The 18,135-nt window shown below is 41.4% G+C and overlaps 2 protein-coding genes across 2 annotated transcripts; one reads left to right on the top strand and one right to left on the bottom strand.

Annotated features, from left to right (window-relative positions):
* The first annotated feature begins 1,912 nt into the window (after positions 1 to 1,912).
* Positions 1,913 to 4,915, top strand: LOC138595830 (opsin-3-like). Its single transcript, XM_069667289.1, has 5 exons — positions 1,913 to 2,246; positions 2,793 to 2,964; positions 3,335 to 3,506; positions 3,880 to 4,113; positions 4,754 to 4,915. The coding sequence occupies exons 1-5, from the start codon at positions 1,913 to 1,915 to the stop codon at positions 4,913 to 4,915; spliced, it is 1,074 nt and encodes a 357-aa protein (XP_069523390.1).
* A 2,319-nt stretch (positions 4,916 to 7,234) lies between these two features.
* LOC138595822 (protein-tyrosine sulfotransferase 1-like) lies at positions 7,235 to 18,009 on the bottom strand. Its single transcript, XM_069667276.1, has 6 exons — positions 17,790 to 18,009; positions 14,394 to 15,077; positions 12,383 to 12,541; positions 12,025 to 12,278; positions 9,928 to 10,129; positions 7,235 to 7,779 (listed from the first exon to the last, which is right to left on the bottom strand). Exons 2-6 carry the CDS (start codon positions 14,799 to 14,801, stop codon positions 7,744 to 7,746), a joined length of 1,059 nt encoding a protein of 352 aa, XP_069523377.1. The 5' UTR covers positions 14,802 to 15,077; positions 17,790 to 18,009; the 3' UTR covers positions 7,235 to 7,743.
* Positions 18,010 to 18,135: the final 126 nt, after the last annotated feature.

Here is an 18,135-nt window from a genome sequence, read left to right as displayed (position 1 = left end):
TCCCTGCCTTTAACTAGCCACATCCAAGGACACTGGAGATATATTTTACAAAGATAGGGTAAATATAACAGAGACAGCACATATAGGCAACTATAACTTAAATATAACTGATACAAGAAAATTTGCATAGTAAAAGCTGAACAAAAAAGCTGAACTAAAAGGTAATATGGGTAAAATATTCCAATATGTTTTTTGTTCTTAAAAGGCTTGAAACCCAGAATAAAGCATGGGTGTTTGCCTACTCTCATAATATTTTGCTTATGCGACAAAAGATGGAAAAAAGAGAAACTTCAATAAAATAAAAAGTGTTCGACTTTGTTTTGCTGTTTGCCCTGAGGATTTTAAACATCTTTGGTTGTATACTTATATTTTAGGAAGTTGGCTTTTGGTTTCTTGTGACATTTGGTTGGTCACCATGCTGTGGGACTTCCTTGGTAGCCTTACAAAAAGCATGAGAGAGGAGCCTCCTTCACTACAGTAAACATTATAGGTCTATATAAAACATCCCGTTGGAATTGATGGCTGAATTCTTATGCCCGGATTTAATTCCAACCTAAGCCCTGAGCTGCATGTCATTAGCTCTCTCTCCTCATCTGGAAGCTAGAACTAGCCACTGTTTGACATCTTTGCCTAAATAATGACTTTCTGTCCATCAATCAATTGATGAATTGACTTATCTTTATAGCTCTCTATGGGATGTTATTCTTCACCATTAAAGATAAGAAAAGGACTCATCCAGTGAAATTTGTCAATTATTAAACAAACAGGGTCTAAATCCCCAAATTTAAAACGTATGCTACTTGTGGAGTCTCGGTTAGGAGTTTCATGACTCAAAAAGAGCATTGTGTTGCTCATCACTTTGTGTTTTCAGCATCTCTGTACTTGGCTAATGCACCACAGCTTGTATTATTGATATGTTGGCTCAGTTATTTAGGGCTCAGTACAATCTGGTCTAGATGAATGTAGAATAGAACAGAGTACAGACGTGTCTCTGATAGGGTGGCAGTCATCTGTGGTTAAACATTTTTTCTGCTCCTTTGTCGGAGTGTCTCCTCTGTGTCACTGAAGGTTTGAAAATGTTTTTCACCTTATTATTGAGTGATTATTTTGAAACTGTATTAACTGTCATTTAGGGATGTCTTATGGTGGCAAATGATAACATTAGGCTACTGGCTATCTTACTTTACTGCCGTTAAATTGTGTTAATCATTGTTCGTTGAGTCCGACAGATATGGGTTTTTTGAGATATAGATAGGCCTACTTAATTTAGGGGGGTAAATTTCACCAATTACCCTGATAACGGGTGATAAAGGGAATCTTTAAAGTGCAATGAAATTAGACCTTTTCCATATGGTTTGTGCACAAATCTTGCACAGACATGCAAAGGTAGTCACAATGCTGCATTTTAAACAAATAACTTTATTAAAGAGTATCCAACACAATTATACATTCCCAACCGATATATCTAAGCAGATAATATCGGCTGAACAGGATTTAATCATTGGATTATATTCATGTCAGACATCTTCCTGTTTGTAGCCTAATATTTCTTTGTGCAAAATTTTACCTCTTATTGAGGGTCTTTGTATTAAAGTTATTGGGGGAAAAAAGCTGTCTTACTTTTAAAATGAGAACGGAGCATATACATTATCTTTTTGATTTGTGAACACATTGTGGGTATGAGAACAACTCAAACGTGTGTGGGAGAAAGTTATGTTTTCCATCCCTCTTCAACCACACCATCAGGGTTGGGTATTAACCATCTTGTACATGTAAAACGTGTATCTACCCCACTTGCTATAGAAACTGAAAAAAAATCCTTTTTAAAACCAGGACCCTTCACTTTGTTCTTGTGTATGACAGGCATCTTTATTCTGTCTGATTAAAGTCGTACCGTGATTACCAGGTGGCCATGATGACCCTTATGGAGCCTAGCAACAATCTGAGCTCCGAGTCGGACCCCGCCACAACCCGCGTGCTGAGCCGGGCGGGTCTCACCGCAGCGGCCGTTGTTCTCGGGTTCATCCTGGTGCTGGGCTTCCTCGGTAACTTCCTGGTTCTCCTGGTGTTCTCGCGCTTCCCGCGGCTTCAGACTCCCGCTAGCCTACTGCTCATGAACATCAGCGCGAGCGATATGCTCGTGTGCATCTTCGGGACTCCCCTCAGCTTTGCGTCCAGTGTGCGCGGCAGGTGGCTGACAGGGTCCTACGGGTGCCGGTGGTATGGTTTCTCAAACGCGCTTTTCGGTGAGTTGTGAAAAGTAAAGCAAACTCCTGCATGGAATGAAAAATCATGTTTTTATATCGTATGCGGACGTCACTAGTCCATTTCAAGTTCAGTTAAACGAGATGTTGTGGCAGAGGTGGAAGACATACTCCCTTACGTTGCCTTGGCACCTACGAAAGCTAAGTCATATTTCTGTCCTGCTGTCATTTTTCTAGGACAAATGTATTGCCATCGAAGTGGCCTTCTTAAAGGACCAAGAATAAATGTACCTTTCGTGTAAAATGACCCATTGGATTGGAAAAAAATAATTGCTGAACCCTCAATTAATTACAATTAATTACATATCAATGTCAAAATCCTACTCATGCACAGAAGCATTTCAAGCAAAATGAGATTTGTAAGTAATATCTTAAACTGGTGTGTAAAATGTAACTATGGCTGTCAGATAAATGTAATTAAGTCAAAAGTTAAATACTCCCATACTGAAATGACTTTGGCTGATAAATGGAGAAATGATTGGCTCAGCTTGATCTTGCTCTGCTGTTCTATCTGTCCCTCTCTATCAGGTGTCGTATCTCTGGTGTCTCTCTCTCTACTGTCCTTTGAGCGATACTCTGTGTTGCTTTGCAACAGCATCCAGTCTGACTCCTCTCAGTACCGCAGGGCCTGGCTTGCTGTTGCTGCCTCCTGGTTGTACTCGCTGGCCTGGACTGTGCCGCCACTGCTGGGCTGGAGCAGGTCTGTAGCCTACTGTTCCAGCATTAATCATTCACTCCACTCAGAGCCTTTACTCTTACACTGGTGAAGTGTGGTGATGCTAGAACCGGAAAAAAAGAGAAAAAGCTCACCAAACGCCTCCAATTTCATAGCTTCATGGTATTTGTTGAATATTTTCCTATTTTGTTTTTATTTTTGCTTCAGTTGCATACATGAGGTCTGGGCCTTCCTTGTCTATTCACGCTGTTACACAAAAAGTTGGACAAATGTCTTAAAGAAATTAGGTCTATATCATTTTAAATTTCAAGTCAGAGAGATATTAAACATCTCACAACACAGACTTAAAAATGTTAGATGTGAAATGTGTGGTATTTTCTGTTTCATGGAGCAGCTACGGACCGGAGGTTCCCGGCATCACCTGCTCGGTCCAGTGGCACCAGCGCTCCGCCGCGGCTCGCTCCTATATCAGCTGTTTGTTCGTCTTCTGCCTGCTTCTGCCACTGCTGCTGATGTTCTTCTGCTATGGGAGGATCCTGCTGGCTGCACGAGAAGTGACGAGACAGGTGAGTGTGCAGTGAATGACCTTTGACCTCTGTGTTTAGCTCTTCCTATGTGAAACTTCCACCTGGTTTTGAAAGCAGTATGTGTATGCATGTGAATATAGTGAGCATGTCGAGGTCATTTGAAAGTCATTTAAGTTTCTGTGATTCTACTGTAATTTAGTTTGAATCCTGCTTGGTTAAACTTTGATATTTGCTTAGAGGCTATAACTTGAAGTTCTTTGTATCATCACTACTCTCTGTGCTGTTGGCGAGCTGGTCCCGTTCTTTTGCGTTGCTTGGCAGGATTCAGGAGTCGCTTCCTGTGTGGGGCAGTTATTGTAGTCCCCAAAGTCTCAAAGCAACAGAGGCCTTTTTTAACAGTGTGTGTCTCCAGGTCACCAGGATAAACCAGTCCTCAGCTGAGCGGAGGGAAGGCCGAGTCCTTCTGATGGTGGTCTCCATGATGACGGGATACCTGCTGTGTTGGATGCCATACGGTGTTGTGGCAATGCTGTCTTCGTTTGGGCGGCCTGGTGTGGTGCCGCCTGCCGTCAGTTTAATCCCCTCCCTTTTGGCAAAGACCAGCACCGTCCTCAACCCAGTTATTTATGTGCTGCTCAACAACCAGGTAACATCAGCAGCAACAATGATTAGGTTATTTTCCTGCTTCTAAATGAGATTTACCTTTCAAAACAAGCACATATTGTATATTGTAACAGTTTGGTCAGATTCAGGTGTGTTATGCAAGAAGGAGCTAATGTGAGAGATGAGGAGCAGGCTGCAGGGGTCTGGTAAATCATGTCTGTCTTACCCCACTTTCTCACTCTTTTACTAGTCCGAAATCCAAAGTGGCACTGACTCAAATGAGGAGTCACTTGAGGATAAATGTAGCTAATCAGCCCTGACTTTCATCTGAAAAGCTCTGAACTGTCAGTATTTCTCTGAGCAGCTGAAACAGCCATGACTGAGCATAGCATCGGGGCATTTTTGCTGAAGATGTGAGGAGAGATTCAGAGGTCAGAAAACAGGCTTATATTAATTAGTTTCCATGCTTTGCCTGGTTGGTAATCAAGCCTTTTCTTGCCTGCTTTAGACTAAACTAAGATGCTGTGTGATAACATCCAAACATTAGCTGAGTAGAAAAGATTTCCTACCTTTGAGTAGTCCCTGTGAAATTAAAATAGGAATCTTCCGGCTCTGACGTCATAATTTCATCATGTATCTGAATTTTGCTGCTTCTATTGCCTCTGTTTGTTTGCATTTGTCAGTTCTCCAGGTGTTTCAAGTACATGATCAGGTGCAACTCTGAAGCTCCGCCCACCCCGGTCCACCACACACTGCCCAGCAGCACGGGGGCTTGGGCTCACTCTCCCAACCCACCATCAGAAGAACAAAACGCTGCACCCAATGTCTTCACATCCAGAGACTAGCAGGTACAGGGCCCCTGGTGCTAGTGACTTAGTATAAAACATAAAGGTCAAAGGTCAGCTTAAATAGCCATAATAAAAAGACAGGATTCCCTTTATATGGTCAGTTTATTAGAAATAGTTTGGAACACTTTGTTTTTATGTAGTCAATTTATTTCAAACCTCAGACCTCACTTTTTGTTTTTATTTATTGTAATTCTCACAGACAGTACTGACAGAAAATCCCATCTGTGACTGTCACAGGACTGTGATAAGTACCTGCCCACATTACCTGCGTCTTCCAAAAGCTATAGGAGGCAAGCTAGTTGCACTGTTACCTCAGTACATTGTAACATTTGCATCAGTTTGTTGTTTGATCATGTGGTTGTGAAGTCAGAGTGGATTTTAAACTGTAATGATCAGGCAGCCTACTCTATCTCAGGGTTTTATTTGTTAATCATATTTAAGTTAAATCAAGAAAAGAGTTTGATTATGTGTGACTTTCGAGGTTATTTCTACAGAACCAGAATTACTGAGATGTTAAACACTGTGAGAACTTTCTTTGCCAGGTTATTTTGTGTCCTTTTTTTTTATCACTAGAGGGCGCTGTCGCTCAGCTGGCATTAACCTTACACTCACAGTTACATGTATGGTGAAGCATGTAGTCATGTGAAAAAATGTATGACACCCTATGACATTTGGACATATGGATATTTAGAACAATACTGAGAGATTCAAGTAATATAACTAAACAATTAAAACTGAAGAAAATACTTTTTAAAACTTTCTGTAAAATATAATTTAAAAAAAAATGCAATTTCTGGTGAGGAATAAATTAGGACATCCCCACATTTATTCCCACTTAAAATGGCTAAAATCACACACAGGTGTATCACATCAGGTGCACATGATTAGAACATCGTAACTCAGCATTTTGAAGGAGGCTTGTCCTATTTAAACCTCACGGTGTGTCCGAAACCTTTCACACTAAGCATTCTAACCATATCGGGCAGCCGGGACGGATCGGGTACTGACAGAGCTCTGCGGTTGTACTCAACCGCCCCAAAATGCATTGCGGCTATTCAGCTTCTACTATGGCGGATATCAGACCTGACATACGTAAACGAGTAAGTCACGTGATACGGAGAAGACGGCTCTGAGTATGATGCCACCGGCATCCTAATAGTCAGGTTAGTAGGCAGTATGCAGTACATACTGTTTGAATATGTAGTAGGCAGTACGTTAGTATGCGGTTTCGAACACAGCATGAGACATTTAGTTTGTTGTGCTTCTGACTGTTGAAGTGAGAGTGAAGACCATGGTGAGATCAAAAGAGCTGTCTGAGGCCTTCAGAAAGAAGATTGTAGCAGCTTATGAGTCTGGTGAGGGATTTAAAATGATCTCAAAAGAATTTGACATCAGCCATTCCACTGTCCGGAAACTAGTCTATAAGTGGAGGACATTCAAAACAACTGCCAACATGCCCAGGTCTGGCCATCCAAGCAAGTTCACCCAGAGAGCAGACCACAAGATGCTTAAATTAGTCACCAAAAACCCTAAAATGTCATCACGGGACCTACAGCAGGCTCTTGCTACTGTTGATGTGAAAGTGCATGCCTCTACAATCAGAAAGAGACTACACAAGTTTAACTTTCATGGGAGGTGTGCAAGGAGGAAACCTTTGCTCTCTAAGAAAAACATAAAGGCCAGAATGAAGTTTGCCAGAGAGAACATAGACAAGACCAGGACTTCTGGAATAATGTTCTTTGGATAAACCAAATACAGCATTCCAGGAAAAGAACCTCATACCAACTGTAAAGCATGGAGGTGGAAGTGTCATGGTTTGGGGATGCTTTGCTGCAGCAGGACCTGGCCAGCTCACCATCATAGAATCATCAGAGGGTTCTTGAGGAACATGTGAGACCATCTGTAAAAAAAAATTAAAGCTGAAGAGGAACTGGACCCTGCAACATGACAATGACCCAAAACATACCAGTAAATCCACCAGGGACTGGCTGAAAACTAAATCGCAGAGTCAAAGCCCAGATCTTAATCCCATTGAGATACTGTGGGGTGACTTGAAACGGGCTGTACATGCAAGAAACCCCTCAAACATCTCACAGCTGAAAGAATTCTGCATTGAAGAGTTGGGCAAACTTTCCTCAGACCGATGTCAGAGACTGGTAGATGACTACAAGAAGCGTCTCACTGAAGGGGGTAATACTAGCTATTAGTTAGGTATGTGAACATTTCTTAATAAAGAACTGAATATTTAATGGGGTGTCCTAATTTTTTTACATGACTGTAACTGAATAACTGGTCCACAAAACACGACTCATGAGGTAACATGTAAGCTCTTTTTTAATTCATGTTCAACAAGATACAACAATTAAAAATCCTCAGTTCAGAATAAACAACTTCAGATTCCTGAATGAATGATCAACACCAAAATAATTTATTAAGAAAATAAACATACGTCTTTAAAAATATACAGTCATTAGGCTTCATGAACACTGACTGAGCTTTCAGCAAGTGACAGACTTATGACACATTCACATTTGTGGTCAATCATAACAACCTACAAACATGTCGGAAATACTTTCAGGTACGAGATGAGACGATGCGTCAAAATGCTGTTCAATACTGTCAGTAGACCGGGGAGTAGGCGTGTTAGTCCGTGTTTAATCCTTGTACCGATGTCGACACTGCTCACAAGTCTTACAAACAATTCAAAAATGCACATGGAACACTTTAAAAACTTTCCTGTGAGGTGTGATTACTGCTGAGCCGGAAGTCTGTGCTTAAGGTGCATCCATTTGCAAAGCTGATTTTACAGAAATTCCTCTCCTCGCTTAACTGGGGTGTGGAGTCTCTGTTCCCTTCAAACTCTGTGGAAAGAAAAGTCACAATTATCAAGACTGTAACGGGAAATCTAGAGGATTTTTTAATGTGGATTACATGTCTCAGCTGTGTCCTCGAGTCTCTGTGCTTTGATTCATCCCAACATCAATGGGGGGAGTGGGAAATAATGTTTTAGTGATTTGTGTGAGTGATTAAAGCTGGATCAAAAAGGGGCTGGGTTTCTGTACTTCATACCTTTAAATCAAATGAAATCACCCAGAATCAGGAAGTAATGACCTGTGTTTGATCCTTTTTGTACCCAAATCTAGATAAATTTATTTTATTTAACATTTATTTAACCTGGTAAGTCATTAAGAATGTATTTACAATTGTGGCCTGGCAAAAGGCAAAGCCTCTTGAGGGAAGGGGCTAAAAATGAAAAAGTTATGATAAAAATTATTATTTGTGTGGTTTAGCTTGCAGCTAAACAAAACAAGAATTTTTCGATTTAATGTGACGCGAGTCGACTCGGTACGTGTTACAAAGAATCGAGATCATTGGGTGAAATCCGATGGTTAACAGAAAATGAAAACATACCCCGTCAGTGACCTCAGATTTACCCCTTTGATCTGGTATTAATCCATCTGTAGTCCCAATTTTTTGGAGTGTTTCTATAAGTGATCTTGTTGGTGTTATTGCTGGGAGCTCATACGTTTCAGTTACTACTGTATAAAAAACTAAATCTAGATATTACAAACCTTCATGTTGATTATTATTACTAATGAAAAAATAATCAATAGAACAATTAAAAACGTTTAAAATCTTCTAAAACTATTTTTACATTTAATATCTCTACATTTATTAAGAGCAAGAATAAATAAAATTGAACTGTATTAATCCTGAAGGAAATTGTAGCGCCAGATTGCTCCAAAATTACAGTATAAAAAAGAGTTATATGGAAATAACAACTCAAATATAGGTGAATTATAAAATACAAAATCTATATGGGTTAAATACAAAAGGGACAGTGCCTAATTGTATAACAATAGTACAATATAATATAATATATAATATTTGCAGTGAATAATAAGAAGTTAAAACTTACATTGCACCAGATGATACATTTAAAGATGCATGATATTAAATGTAATTGTACACTAGGGCTGCACGATAAATCGTCTTATACAATAACAATCGCAATTGCGATATTGCAATATTCACATTGCAGGATGCGACAGTGAAGCAAATCAAGTAATACACGTTAAGCTGTTACTTTATTGTTGCTCAGTGCAAAATTAAAATTCGCCAGTTCTCATTTTCCATGACTAATCCACAGGACAAGTCCATCTGATATCACATCAGCGCAGCTCATCATCAGAGCACACAGAGACCTGACCGCTGTACATGCAGAGTCTGTGTCACCGGCCTGTGAACTGTAAACAAGCGTGCAAGGCTGCTGCCGTCACAGATCGAGGCGCACGCTCAGTTATTAGTAAGAGCATTCCTGTTACCCGTGGCAGCCCGGTGCTGGTTAATGCTGTGGCTACAACTGATGTTCACCGAGCCGATGTGCTGCGGAGTATTTACTTTTAGAGGCCTGCAGTCAGCCGTGAGGTTGTGTGTGCGGACATGAATTAGGATACGGCGAGTTTCGTTCATGTTGCTTAAACAGGCAATTGAACACCTAGAAATGGTAGATGACATACCGTATAAGTAACACAACTGCAGCCCACAAGTCTGTTTAAAGACTTTATTTTATTTAGACACTTGTCGCTCCACTTGAGTACTCTCTGTACTTTTTTATAAAGGTGTCAGAGTCACTGAAGCAAGTGTGGAATAATATAATAGGAGAGAATTTCTGCTTTGTTCAAAGAAAATAGACTTAAAAGTCCCAAATAATAAAATAATTATTGTCAATTGTTGTTGTGTTTTGTGTTGTGTTATTGCTCCTGATATCTGAAGTTGTATTTTACCCCTAATAGAACAATTGCACATGGAACTCTATCATTATCATAATTTGAACGTCTCCTTCTTTCCTTCCTTCACGGTCTTCTAGCAAACAAGCAATTTCTAACATCTCAAAGAGCCCAAAAAGATCTTTCTACTGTAAACCAGTTGTTTATGCCAATCTCAACATGTTTAATACTGCAAACAAGCAGAAAAACAATGAGCCCAGGTTCTTTTTTGAACCTCACCTGTGAGTAGTTGAATGGAGCCAGCACAGGCTCCGGTCTTGTGTAGTCAGGAGGGTTGGCGTGGGGGTCGTAGCCGAGGCGCGCTAGCATGGGGGCGATTTCAGCCATGTCACTCAACACGTCAGGGGGAATGTTCCCCACCCACTTAGAGAGCGCTTCTGTGTTCACCGGCTTCATCACCTGGTCTGTGGAGCGCTCCACCCTGCACACACACACAGTCAAACACACAGTCAAAATTAAGGCATTATAAATCTTCCATACACATCAACACATCCACCCTGAATAAATATATGTACGTGAGAGCATGTACACTGAATTTCTGAGGACGTTTTCAAACATTTGTGTGCCAGTCGTTGCATAACTCATCAAATAGTGGGGCCTAATTCCTCCAAACACACGCCAGGTTCGGGTTTTTGCCGTATAAAGCCGCCAGATTCTCACCAAATCCCCAGAGCTGCTGGCCTGCAAATACGTCCTCTACTCGCATCACGACAAATAAGTGGAGCAACACAAATTAAACACATACTGGAGTCTGTAAGCTTTAATTGACCTTTAAAATCTTTGGCTGCGTCACATGAAAACTCTGAATGCTGAACTCTTGGCGGCTCAAATGTCTTTCTTGGAAATGTAGGAAGACACTGACTGCAGCAGATGAAGGCAAGTCAGTTGAGAGTAAAGGCATTTACAAAATAAGGCCTAGACTGCGTTATCTAGACACAGACCTCAGGGGGGAGTAGCCATGTGACTCCCCTGACCCTGCATCCTGACCCCTCCTGTGGACAGGGCCAGTAGATATTCAATTTCGTATAGATCGATCATTAGAGTTTCAAATGACCCTCATCGCCTCTCTTTTACTCTCATCCTGTCACCGAACAGATGGTGAAGAAGAAAATAACAACAAAAGTAAACACAGGCCAAAAATATTAATTAGCGTTAGAGCATTTTATCTTCATCTATACATTCAAAAAATAAATCATTAAAACTAGATGTCTTTAGCATGTATCCAAATATATTACGTTCTAAGAGATCTCTCTCTCTCTCTATATATATATATATATATATATATATATATATATGTCAGCTATTAACAAGCAGCACAAGTGTAAGTAAAACCTGTTTATTCTGAGAAAGAGCTTGTGAAAGTGCTGCCTTTTAGCAGCCTGAAAAACAACACCTTTTATAGCTGCTTCACAGGAGGAATAATTATAGCTAATAAACACACAGACAGAAGAAGATCTCTGTAATCATTTACACTTTTACATCCAGGTTTTTTCACTCTGATGTGGCAAAATGACTTGATAGCGCCCCTAAAAAAGTCCCTGTTGTGCCATTCGCCTAAATGTACAAAATTTGGAAGGAATTTATCATTTTGAAGACTTGACAAAAAGCTTGGCCTCGTGAACTAAACCAAACAGGAAGTCAGCCAATCTACCTCAAACTACAGCTTGTAGAGTATACCTTGAATGTTGAATGTTGAACACTGACTTCTGAATATTTCTTTGAAAGGAGAGGCCGTGGCAGCTGGTTTTGATGTTTGGGCATGAAAGAGGAAGGTGTTCTTATTCTAATGTACAGGGTTAAATCAGCTTCAAACTCTAGTCATAGAACCACATTTCTAGGAAGAGCCCAGTGTGACAAGCATCATTTCAATTTACATTAAATTTACACGGGTTTAGACACAGGAGGTGACATGGAAGTTCATACCCCCGTCATTCAGTCTGTGTCACGTGACAATATCTTTGAACGGAAAACATGTTTAAGGCATTAAAGAAATAAATAATTTAAAATTATTAAAGTACATAATTTAAACAAATCTGACTATGAGAGTGAGAACCATGACATGTTTATTTTTTATTATTTCTAACCAAAATTAAATGTTAAAAAAGAATTCAGGCCTCTAGAACTGAATTGAAGGCACTTTAAAGCTCTGTGTTGATGTTCTCAAAGTCATATCAGGCTCAACTTCAAGCCCCCTGTCTTGCCAGCAAATATCTAAAAATCTTGGTACATTAAACTATAATAACCTGAAGGGTGAGATAGCAATGCAGCAAAGAGGTGAGCAAGGTGTACACACAAACACACATTTCAAGGACTCACTTGGACAGAGACACACCACCAGCCTTTCCGATCAGCTCTTCGTGGTGCAGCACTGACGGGTCCCACTGCAGATCTAGGAAGTGAAGCAACTTCCTCATTTCCTCCTCCGCGTGGAGGACGAGCTGCTCGTAGCGGACGGGCAGACACCGTGACTCCCCCGCTGCCTGGCATTGGCTGAACATGGTCTCCACTGCACTGCTCCACTTTGTCAGACAGTCTCTGTAGCTGGTCAGGTCGAAGCCTGAGATGGTCACCTGTGAATGGAGGCAGAGAGATTAGATAAACACAGGAGACCAATCACGAAGAGACAAATTGCTGTTTGGAAACATTAGTCACAAGAGGAAGAACCCCAGTATACCTTCCGTGATATCATGGAGTGAACGGTCGCCCGTCCGTCTCGGAGCATGAGCACAAATTTGGCTTTAGGGAAGATGCGGGACAGATATGAGAGAGACTTCAGGGCGAACGGGTCCTTGTTGCACAGGCGAGGAGCCGGCTCCCCGTGGCCCACTATCACCTGAAACAGCCAGAATGTCAACAAGACATGCCAAAGCTGTTTTGCACAACACACACCAGCATTTTTATGCTCATATTGAGATGCAAAATATAAGTATGTGTGTCATTCACAAACACAGGCAATAGCAATTATCATATTAAAGCAGATCATTCATATTTGACCAAAAATACATTAATTAATTGTGAGTGCTGAGACAGTTACACAAATTCAAATGTTACACTAACTTCTTTAAAGCAACACTTGGACGTGTTGGGAAATATGTTTACTTTCTAAATGATAGCAATGGAGCGAAAATGAAAATTTTCGAGTTGCATCTCGCAGAGAAAAAAAAAATCAGGCCAATAGCTCTCCATGAAGTTAGAATTACACTAAACAAAAAGAGATATAGCATGTATAATTAGTGGTTGTAGTTTTCATATTCACTCAACAGATTTGAGTGTGGTTTCGTACTTTGAGCAAGGAACTGAACAAGCGTCCTTTTAAAAATGTCAAACTATGTCTTTCATCACCACTTAGTGGTTTATGTTCAATCTACCGTCATCATGCAATTCTGTAGATGTAACCAAAACTAGGGATGCACGATATTGGATTTTTTGCCCATATCCGATATTTTACAACTCATTTAGCCGATTACCGATACCGATATTTTTTTCCCGCACAACTAATTGCAGCGATCATCAACTCTCTTCTGTATTGGAATTAGCGTACAGTATAATGGTGATACTCTTATCACATTTGTTACAACGGTCGGGGTGACGGGTCTTGAGATGGTTAATCAAGTTTGTAGTGTTGAAAGACTTTGCCTTGGCTCCTCCTCGCATCACCGAAGCTGAGCAGTCACTGCAAATAGCAGTTTTGCGATCTATTTCGGACACTTTGAAAAACGTCCACACCACGGACATTTTGGCTTCTAACTCTCTCATGCTGCAGGTAGACACACGTGACGTCATCACGCTGCGCCGCTCAGGTCTTCTTCGCGCCGGGGACATTGCGCTCAGGTCGGGCATTTAATCAAGTATGCAGCAGCCCATTATTTTATCAGTTAATATATATATTATATCGGCGGATATCGGCCAACACGCTGATATCCGATAGTTCATTTTTAAGCCAATATCGGCCGATACCGATAACGCGCCGATAATATCGTGCATCCCTAACCAAAACTGTTCAATAGACCTTTAAATTTACTTTATATGATTACAGATGTTTGATGCCTAGTTTGTAAGATTTTATTTTATTGGCTTTTTGCCTTCATTGATAGGACAGCTGAAGAGAGACAGGAAGTATGTGGAGTAGAGAGTGGGGGATGACACGCACCAAATGATCGGCAGACTGGGAGTCAAATCTGCGATCAGTGCGATGAGGACGACAGCCTCCGTACTTGGGGCGCCTGCTCTACCAACTGAGCTAAACAAGCGCCCCCCAAGATTTTATTTTTAATCCACATGTAGTCTGATTTTCATTTATTATTTATTAATTACATACTTTCCATTTCAGTCATTTTTCAAGGACAAAAGCCAAACATTTACTGGTTCCGGCTTCTCAAATGGAGGAATTGTTGCTTTTTTTGTCCCATACTGCAGAAAATGCAATATTTGGGGGTCATTTCTCACAACTTTTCAAATAGACCAATAAGGAAATCATTTTTAATCTAAGGCGTAAAAGCACATTCTGCTAAACATCTTAATTAACGTATTTACAATAGCTTTTAATAACCGTGTGTGTGTGTGTGTGTGTCTGTGAACAACTGAATCATACATTTCACAACAGCGAGAGTTCAGATGTTGTTGAGATTTTTAGGGCAAATTCAACCCAGCAGATTGCACACACACACACACACACACTAGCTCACCTCCAGCAGGAACGCTCGCACGGCTGAGTCCAACACCTGGTCAGTAACACCAGCCTCGTCCAGTCGTATCCTCTCCTTCACTGAGCGGCTCCAGGTAGCCCTCATGGCCAGGAGGCGGGGAATCACTCGGGTTTCCTCCCCACACCTCACGTGACTGTGGGCGTCCAGCATGACGCGCATCAGCGTGGTGCCGCTTCTAGGGAAGCCTCCGATAAAGATCAGGGGCGTGTCTTCGGGGAAGTGATCAGTCAGGGATAAGCTCTGATTGGCTGAACCCAGGTTTAGCTCCATCCAGCGGTATCGATGACTTTTTGGCGGGCACTCTATGCCGCTCATGCCCAGGTAGAGCAGAGAGGCGGAGCAGAGGAGAACGCAGCCCAGTAGAAGGCTCGATCTGGAGTTCCTCATGGTTGCTTCATAAAATTCATGCACAACCGAGGACTCTGGTGGCTGGACACAGATTGAATTTCAGTTCAAGTCTTGGCTACAAACACATAAAGACACAAGACAGCTGAGGTGATGCTGAGGAAGGCCAGATGGAGGGTGGAGTTGAGGGGTGATTTTTAGGGGTGGGGAAGGGATGGTTCCTCACTCCTCTGCAGCTCCTCAGCCCTGGGGTCGGAGGGCAGGATCCAGGCCTGCTGCGTTCCACAGGCAGCCACGTCTCTTATCCATTGTTTCTACCTAAAACATAAAAAGACGTCGTACACGTCAATAAGAACTGCACCAGAATCTGTTTGGCCTTCAAACAAAAATTGTTTCATTCCGTTTCATCGTAAAGAAGTTTGAGATTTTTATTTCCACTTATGATGTCACAACTTGTCGAGAAATAAAAAAATACACAGTCAAAAATGTCCTAATATTAGCCGCTGCCCTGATTCCCCGAAAAAGAGATCTATTATGAGCAGGCAGGGTGTGATGGTTCCTGTTGTGTTACTTTGCCAAGAACACTTAAACACTTCCAGAGAGGCTGAAACACACCCAGTTTTATTCTGCATCCCTCCTCCTGAGAGCCACTGTCTGTCGAGCCATATCAGAGTTTACTCTCAGACAGTTTATCTTCAGCCGCTAATTACCGCTTCCTCGTGTTTTTATTCTCACAGACAGTTTCTGCCACAGAGAGCCATTTGTTTAAGATCAGATTGCTAATGCCGAAGCGAGCCTTCGTGCAACTTCCCCATTTCTCTTCTGCAATTTGCACACGAGCTGTTACACCAACATCAGCCAGCCTTTCATTCCTCTTTTTAGCAAACAACAAACTAAAACACACAAGCGTACACAAACAAAAGAATTCAGTTAAAAATTAACTGCATAACTTTCCAAACACAGGTTTCACTGCGGTAACTTTACTTATAAGGCCACATTACAGATCATAACATTCCACAAATGTATTCTTCTTACAGAAGCTCTAAGCAAACAGGGAATATGTCTCTCTTTCTCAGAGGTATTTTGGTATTTCTGTCGTGTTGAGACTGAATGTACAGGGAGCCTGACATCTGGATGCCACGTGGGGGAACACTCCTCTCCCAGGGTTGGAGTAGCTCGCCTGTAAAATTGTGTGTGACGATCAAAGCAAAGAGGAAAAACAGCTGGAAATGGGGACACCATGGCGTAGGTGCTGCCTTAAGCCCTGCTAAGTCCACTGGTATTTCCACAAGCTTTACATGTAATTCCAATGCATTTCCATGCAGAGATTAAGCCACTTGGAGTTTGCAGAGAATTAGGCCAGTGGTTTAAGACGAGCCTTGCTTTTTTTTTTTTCTCTTTAAAAAAGGGCCATATCTCACTTTATCTTTTGGTCTCTAATATGTCTGATAAAAAGTGTAACGTACCCATAAAGATTTCTTCCTAAGGTATGTTGATGTCCTCAAATTGAGTCTTAAACCCCAAAATATTGAGTTTACTTCAAGGAAAACCAGGACAAGCAGCAAATCGTTATAATTTAGAAGTTGTCAATATTGGATAAAAAAAAAGACTGAAAACAGTTGCTGATTACTTTTTCTGTCCACAGACCAAATGGTTACTTGTTTCATCTTTATCTGTTAGCTGGCCCTGCAGACAGCCGCTCACTTACCACCAGTCCTAGCTACTATTCCAGTGTTAGGCTACAAGAGTCCGTGTTGTTGCATTATTATCTAGAATATTTTCAATGCTGCGTTGCCTCAAACTAAATTCCCTTTCATGCACATTGTATTTTACAAAAAAAACAGAAAGTGCAGAGACATATCTGAAACCTGGGCAACTGAACCCAGAGCTATCTGCCTGACTAGACTCCATTAGTTATTTTTTCATAAAGTTTCTAAAAATCCTCGCAGTTGGTACCTACTCTGGGGACGGACCCCGTGTTCTCTGATCAGAGACAAGTCAAAAAACCAAAGTCTATAATAAGCAGACGCAGTGACCTGTGATCACAGTCAGCCTGTAGGTGGTAGTTGTGGTGGCTGGCAGGCAAGCGGCAAACTGACATCTTGAAGAAGAAGGTTGTAGAAGCCACTGTCAACTCCTTACTCTTCACAACAGGGAACACAGATTTTACCTCCAACGTTTCCGCTGGACTTGGTTTAAGTATATACCAACCACATGTCTGTTAATGCTTGGAGTTTCCTTGAATGCTACCCACTGAATTTATGTCTCTTAAGTGGTAGCTTTGTGTTTACATGTATTTTGTACCAGCTGATCTTTAGCATTATGTGTTCTACCCTATAATAGTTTCCACTCAACCATAAGAATTCAATGATGTTCAATTTTACTGCTTCCCCATCAAAACTTCTTTTGGTTGCGTGTCACAAATTATGAGGTGACCCTGATAATATACAGTGTCCATTGTTGGACTGCTCACATGCATGTTCTGTTTTTTATGATTTATTTCTCTGTGCATGTATTTCTAGTAGATTCCCTCTCTTGTCATCTTAATGCTGCAAAGAAAGCTCCCTCTCAAAAATGTTAAATAACTGTCCTAAAGGTACTATTGCAGCTGCTTCATCGTGCACTCTGTTTTGCCGCCTTACATAAAATGAGTGGTGAACCAGGTGCATATTGATGCAAACAGGTCAAAGTTATTACCGCAACCAATGGTGAGTGTGTGTGTGTGTGTGTGTGTGTGTGTGTGCGTATAAAATAGGATTATTCCACAGCTGTAAAGCTAAGGCCCAGCAGCCATGAACATCTGGCCTGGCTTGATAATGCATCTTGTCTGCAAATATGCACCCGAGGCAGGCAGCCGGCCACCAGGTGATTGACCTGCTATCAGTCAAACACAACGTAAGAGACCAGCAGCCACCTAAACACAGCTCACCTTTACCGTCAAAGGCGTTATTTTAACATTTTTACCGGATAGAAAAAGATTTATTTAGCTGTGTGAGGGAAGCTAGTCGAATATAAATGGTGTTCACTCACCAACGTCTGTGAAACTGCCGAAATACGAAGAAAAAAAACACGTCAACCTTGATCCAAAAAGCTGAAACCAGCAGCTCCTTTTCCCGCAGCCACATCGGTGTTTTGTCTCATCTATTGGTGGAGGTAACATCCGTGATGTATACCTCATTCAGTGTCCAAAAAACACATTATTACACGACATCTCACCGCTGGCTCCTGATGTAACTTTGCACAGTGAGAAGTCGTGCCGTATCTACCGTTGAGAGAAAAAAATATATCCAGTGAGCACGAGCGCAGGCAGGCAGAGAAGGCGGAGCGCTGATTGGTCGATTATCTTAAACACATCTGCTTGGGCGACTCCTATTGG

Source organism: Semicossyphus pulcher, unplaced genomic scaffold, assembly GCF_022749685.1.
Source record: "Semicossyphus pulcher isolate SPU_LCO1_2020_fin unplaced genomic scaffold, fSemPul1.0.p SCAF_10, whole genome shotgun sequence".
Classification (NCBI taxonomy): Eukaryota; Metazoa; Chordata; class Actinopteri; order Labriformes; family Labridae; genus Semicossyphus; species Semicossyphus pulcher.
Note: the sequence above shows the minus strand (reverse complement) of the source record. Positions and strands in the feature narration are given on the sequence as shown.

Coding starts and splice junctions, on each gene's coding strand:
- LOC138595830 (XM_069667289.1), top strand. CDS start 1,913: ATGATGACCCTTATGGAGCCTAGCAACAATCTGAGCTCCGAGTCGGAC. Junction 3,507..3,879: donor CACGAGAAGTGACGAGACAG/GTGAGTGTGCAG, acceptor GTGTGTCTCCAG/GTCACCAGGATAAACCAGTC. Junction 4,114..4,753: donor ATGTGCTGCTCAACAACCAG/GTAACATCAGCA, acceptor TGCATTTGTCAG/TTCTCCAGGTGTTTCAAGTA.
- LOC138595822 (XM_069667276.1), bottom strand. CDS start 14,801: ATGAGGAACTCCAGATCGAGCCTTCTACTGGGCTGCGTTCTCCTCTGC. Junction 12,279..12,382: donor ACTCCATGATATCACGGAAG/GTATACTGGGGT, acceptor CTCCATTCACAG/GTGACCATCTCAGGCTTCGA. Junction 10,130..12,024: donor GGTGGTGTGTCTCTGTCCAA/GTGAGTCCTTGA, acceptor GTGTGTGTGCAG/GGTGGAGCGCTCCACAGACC.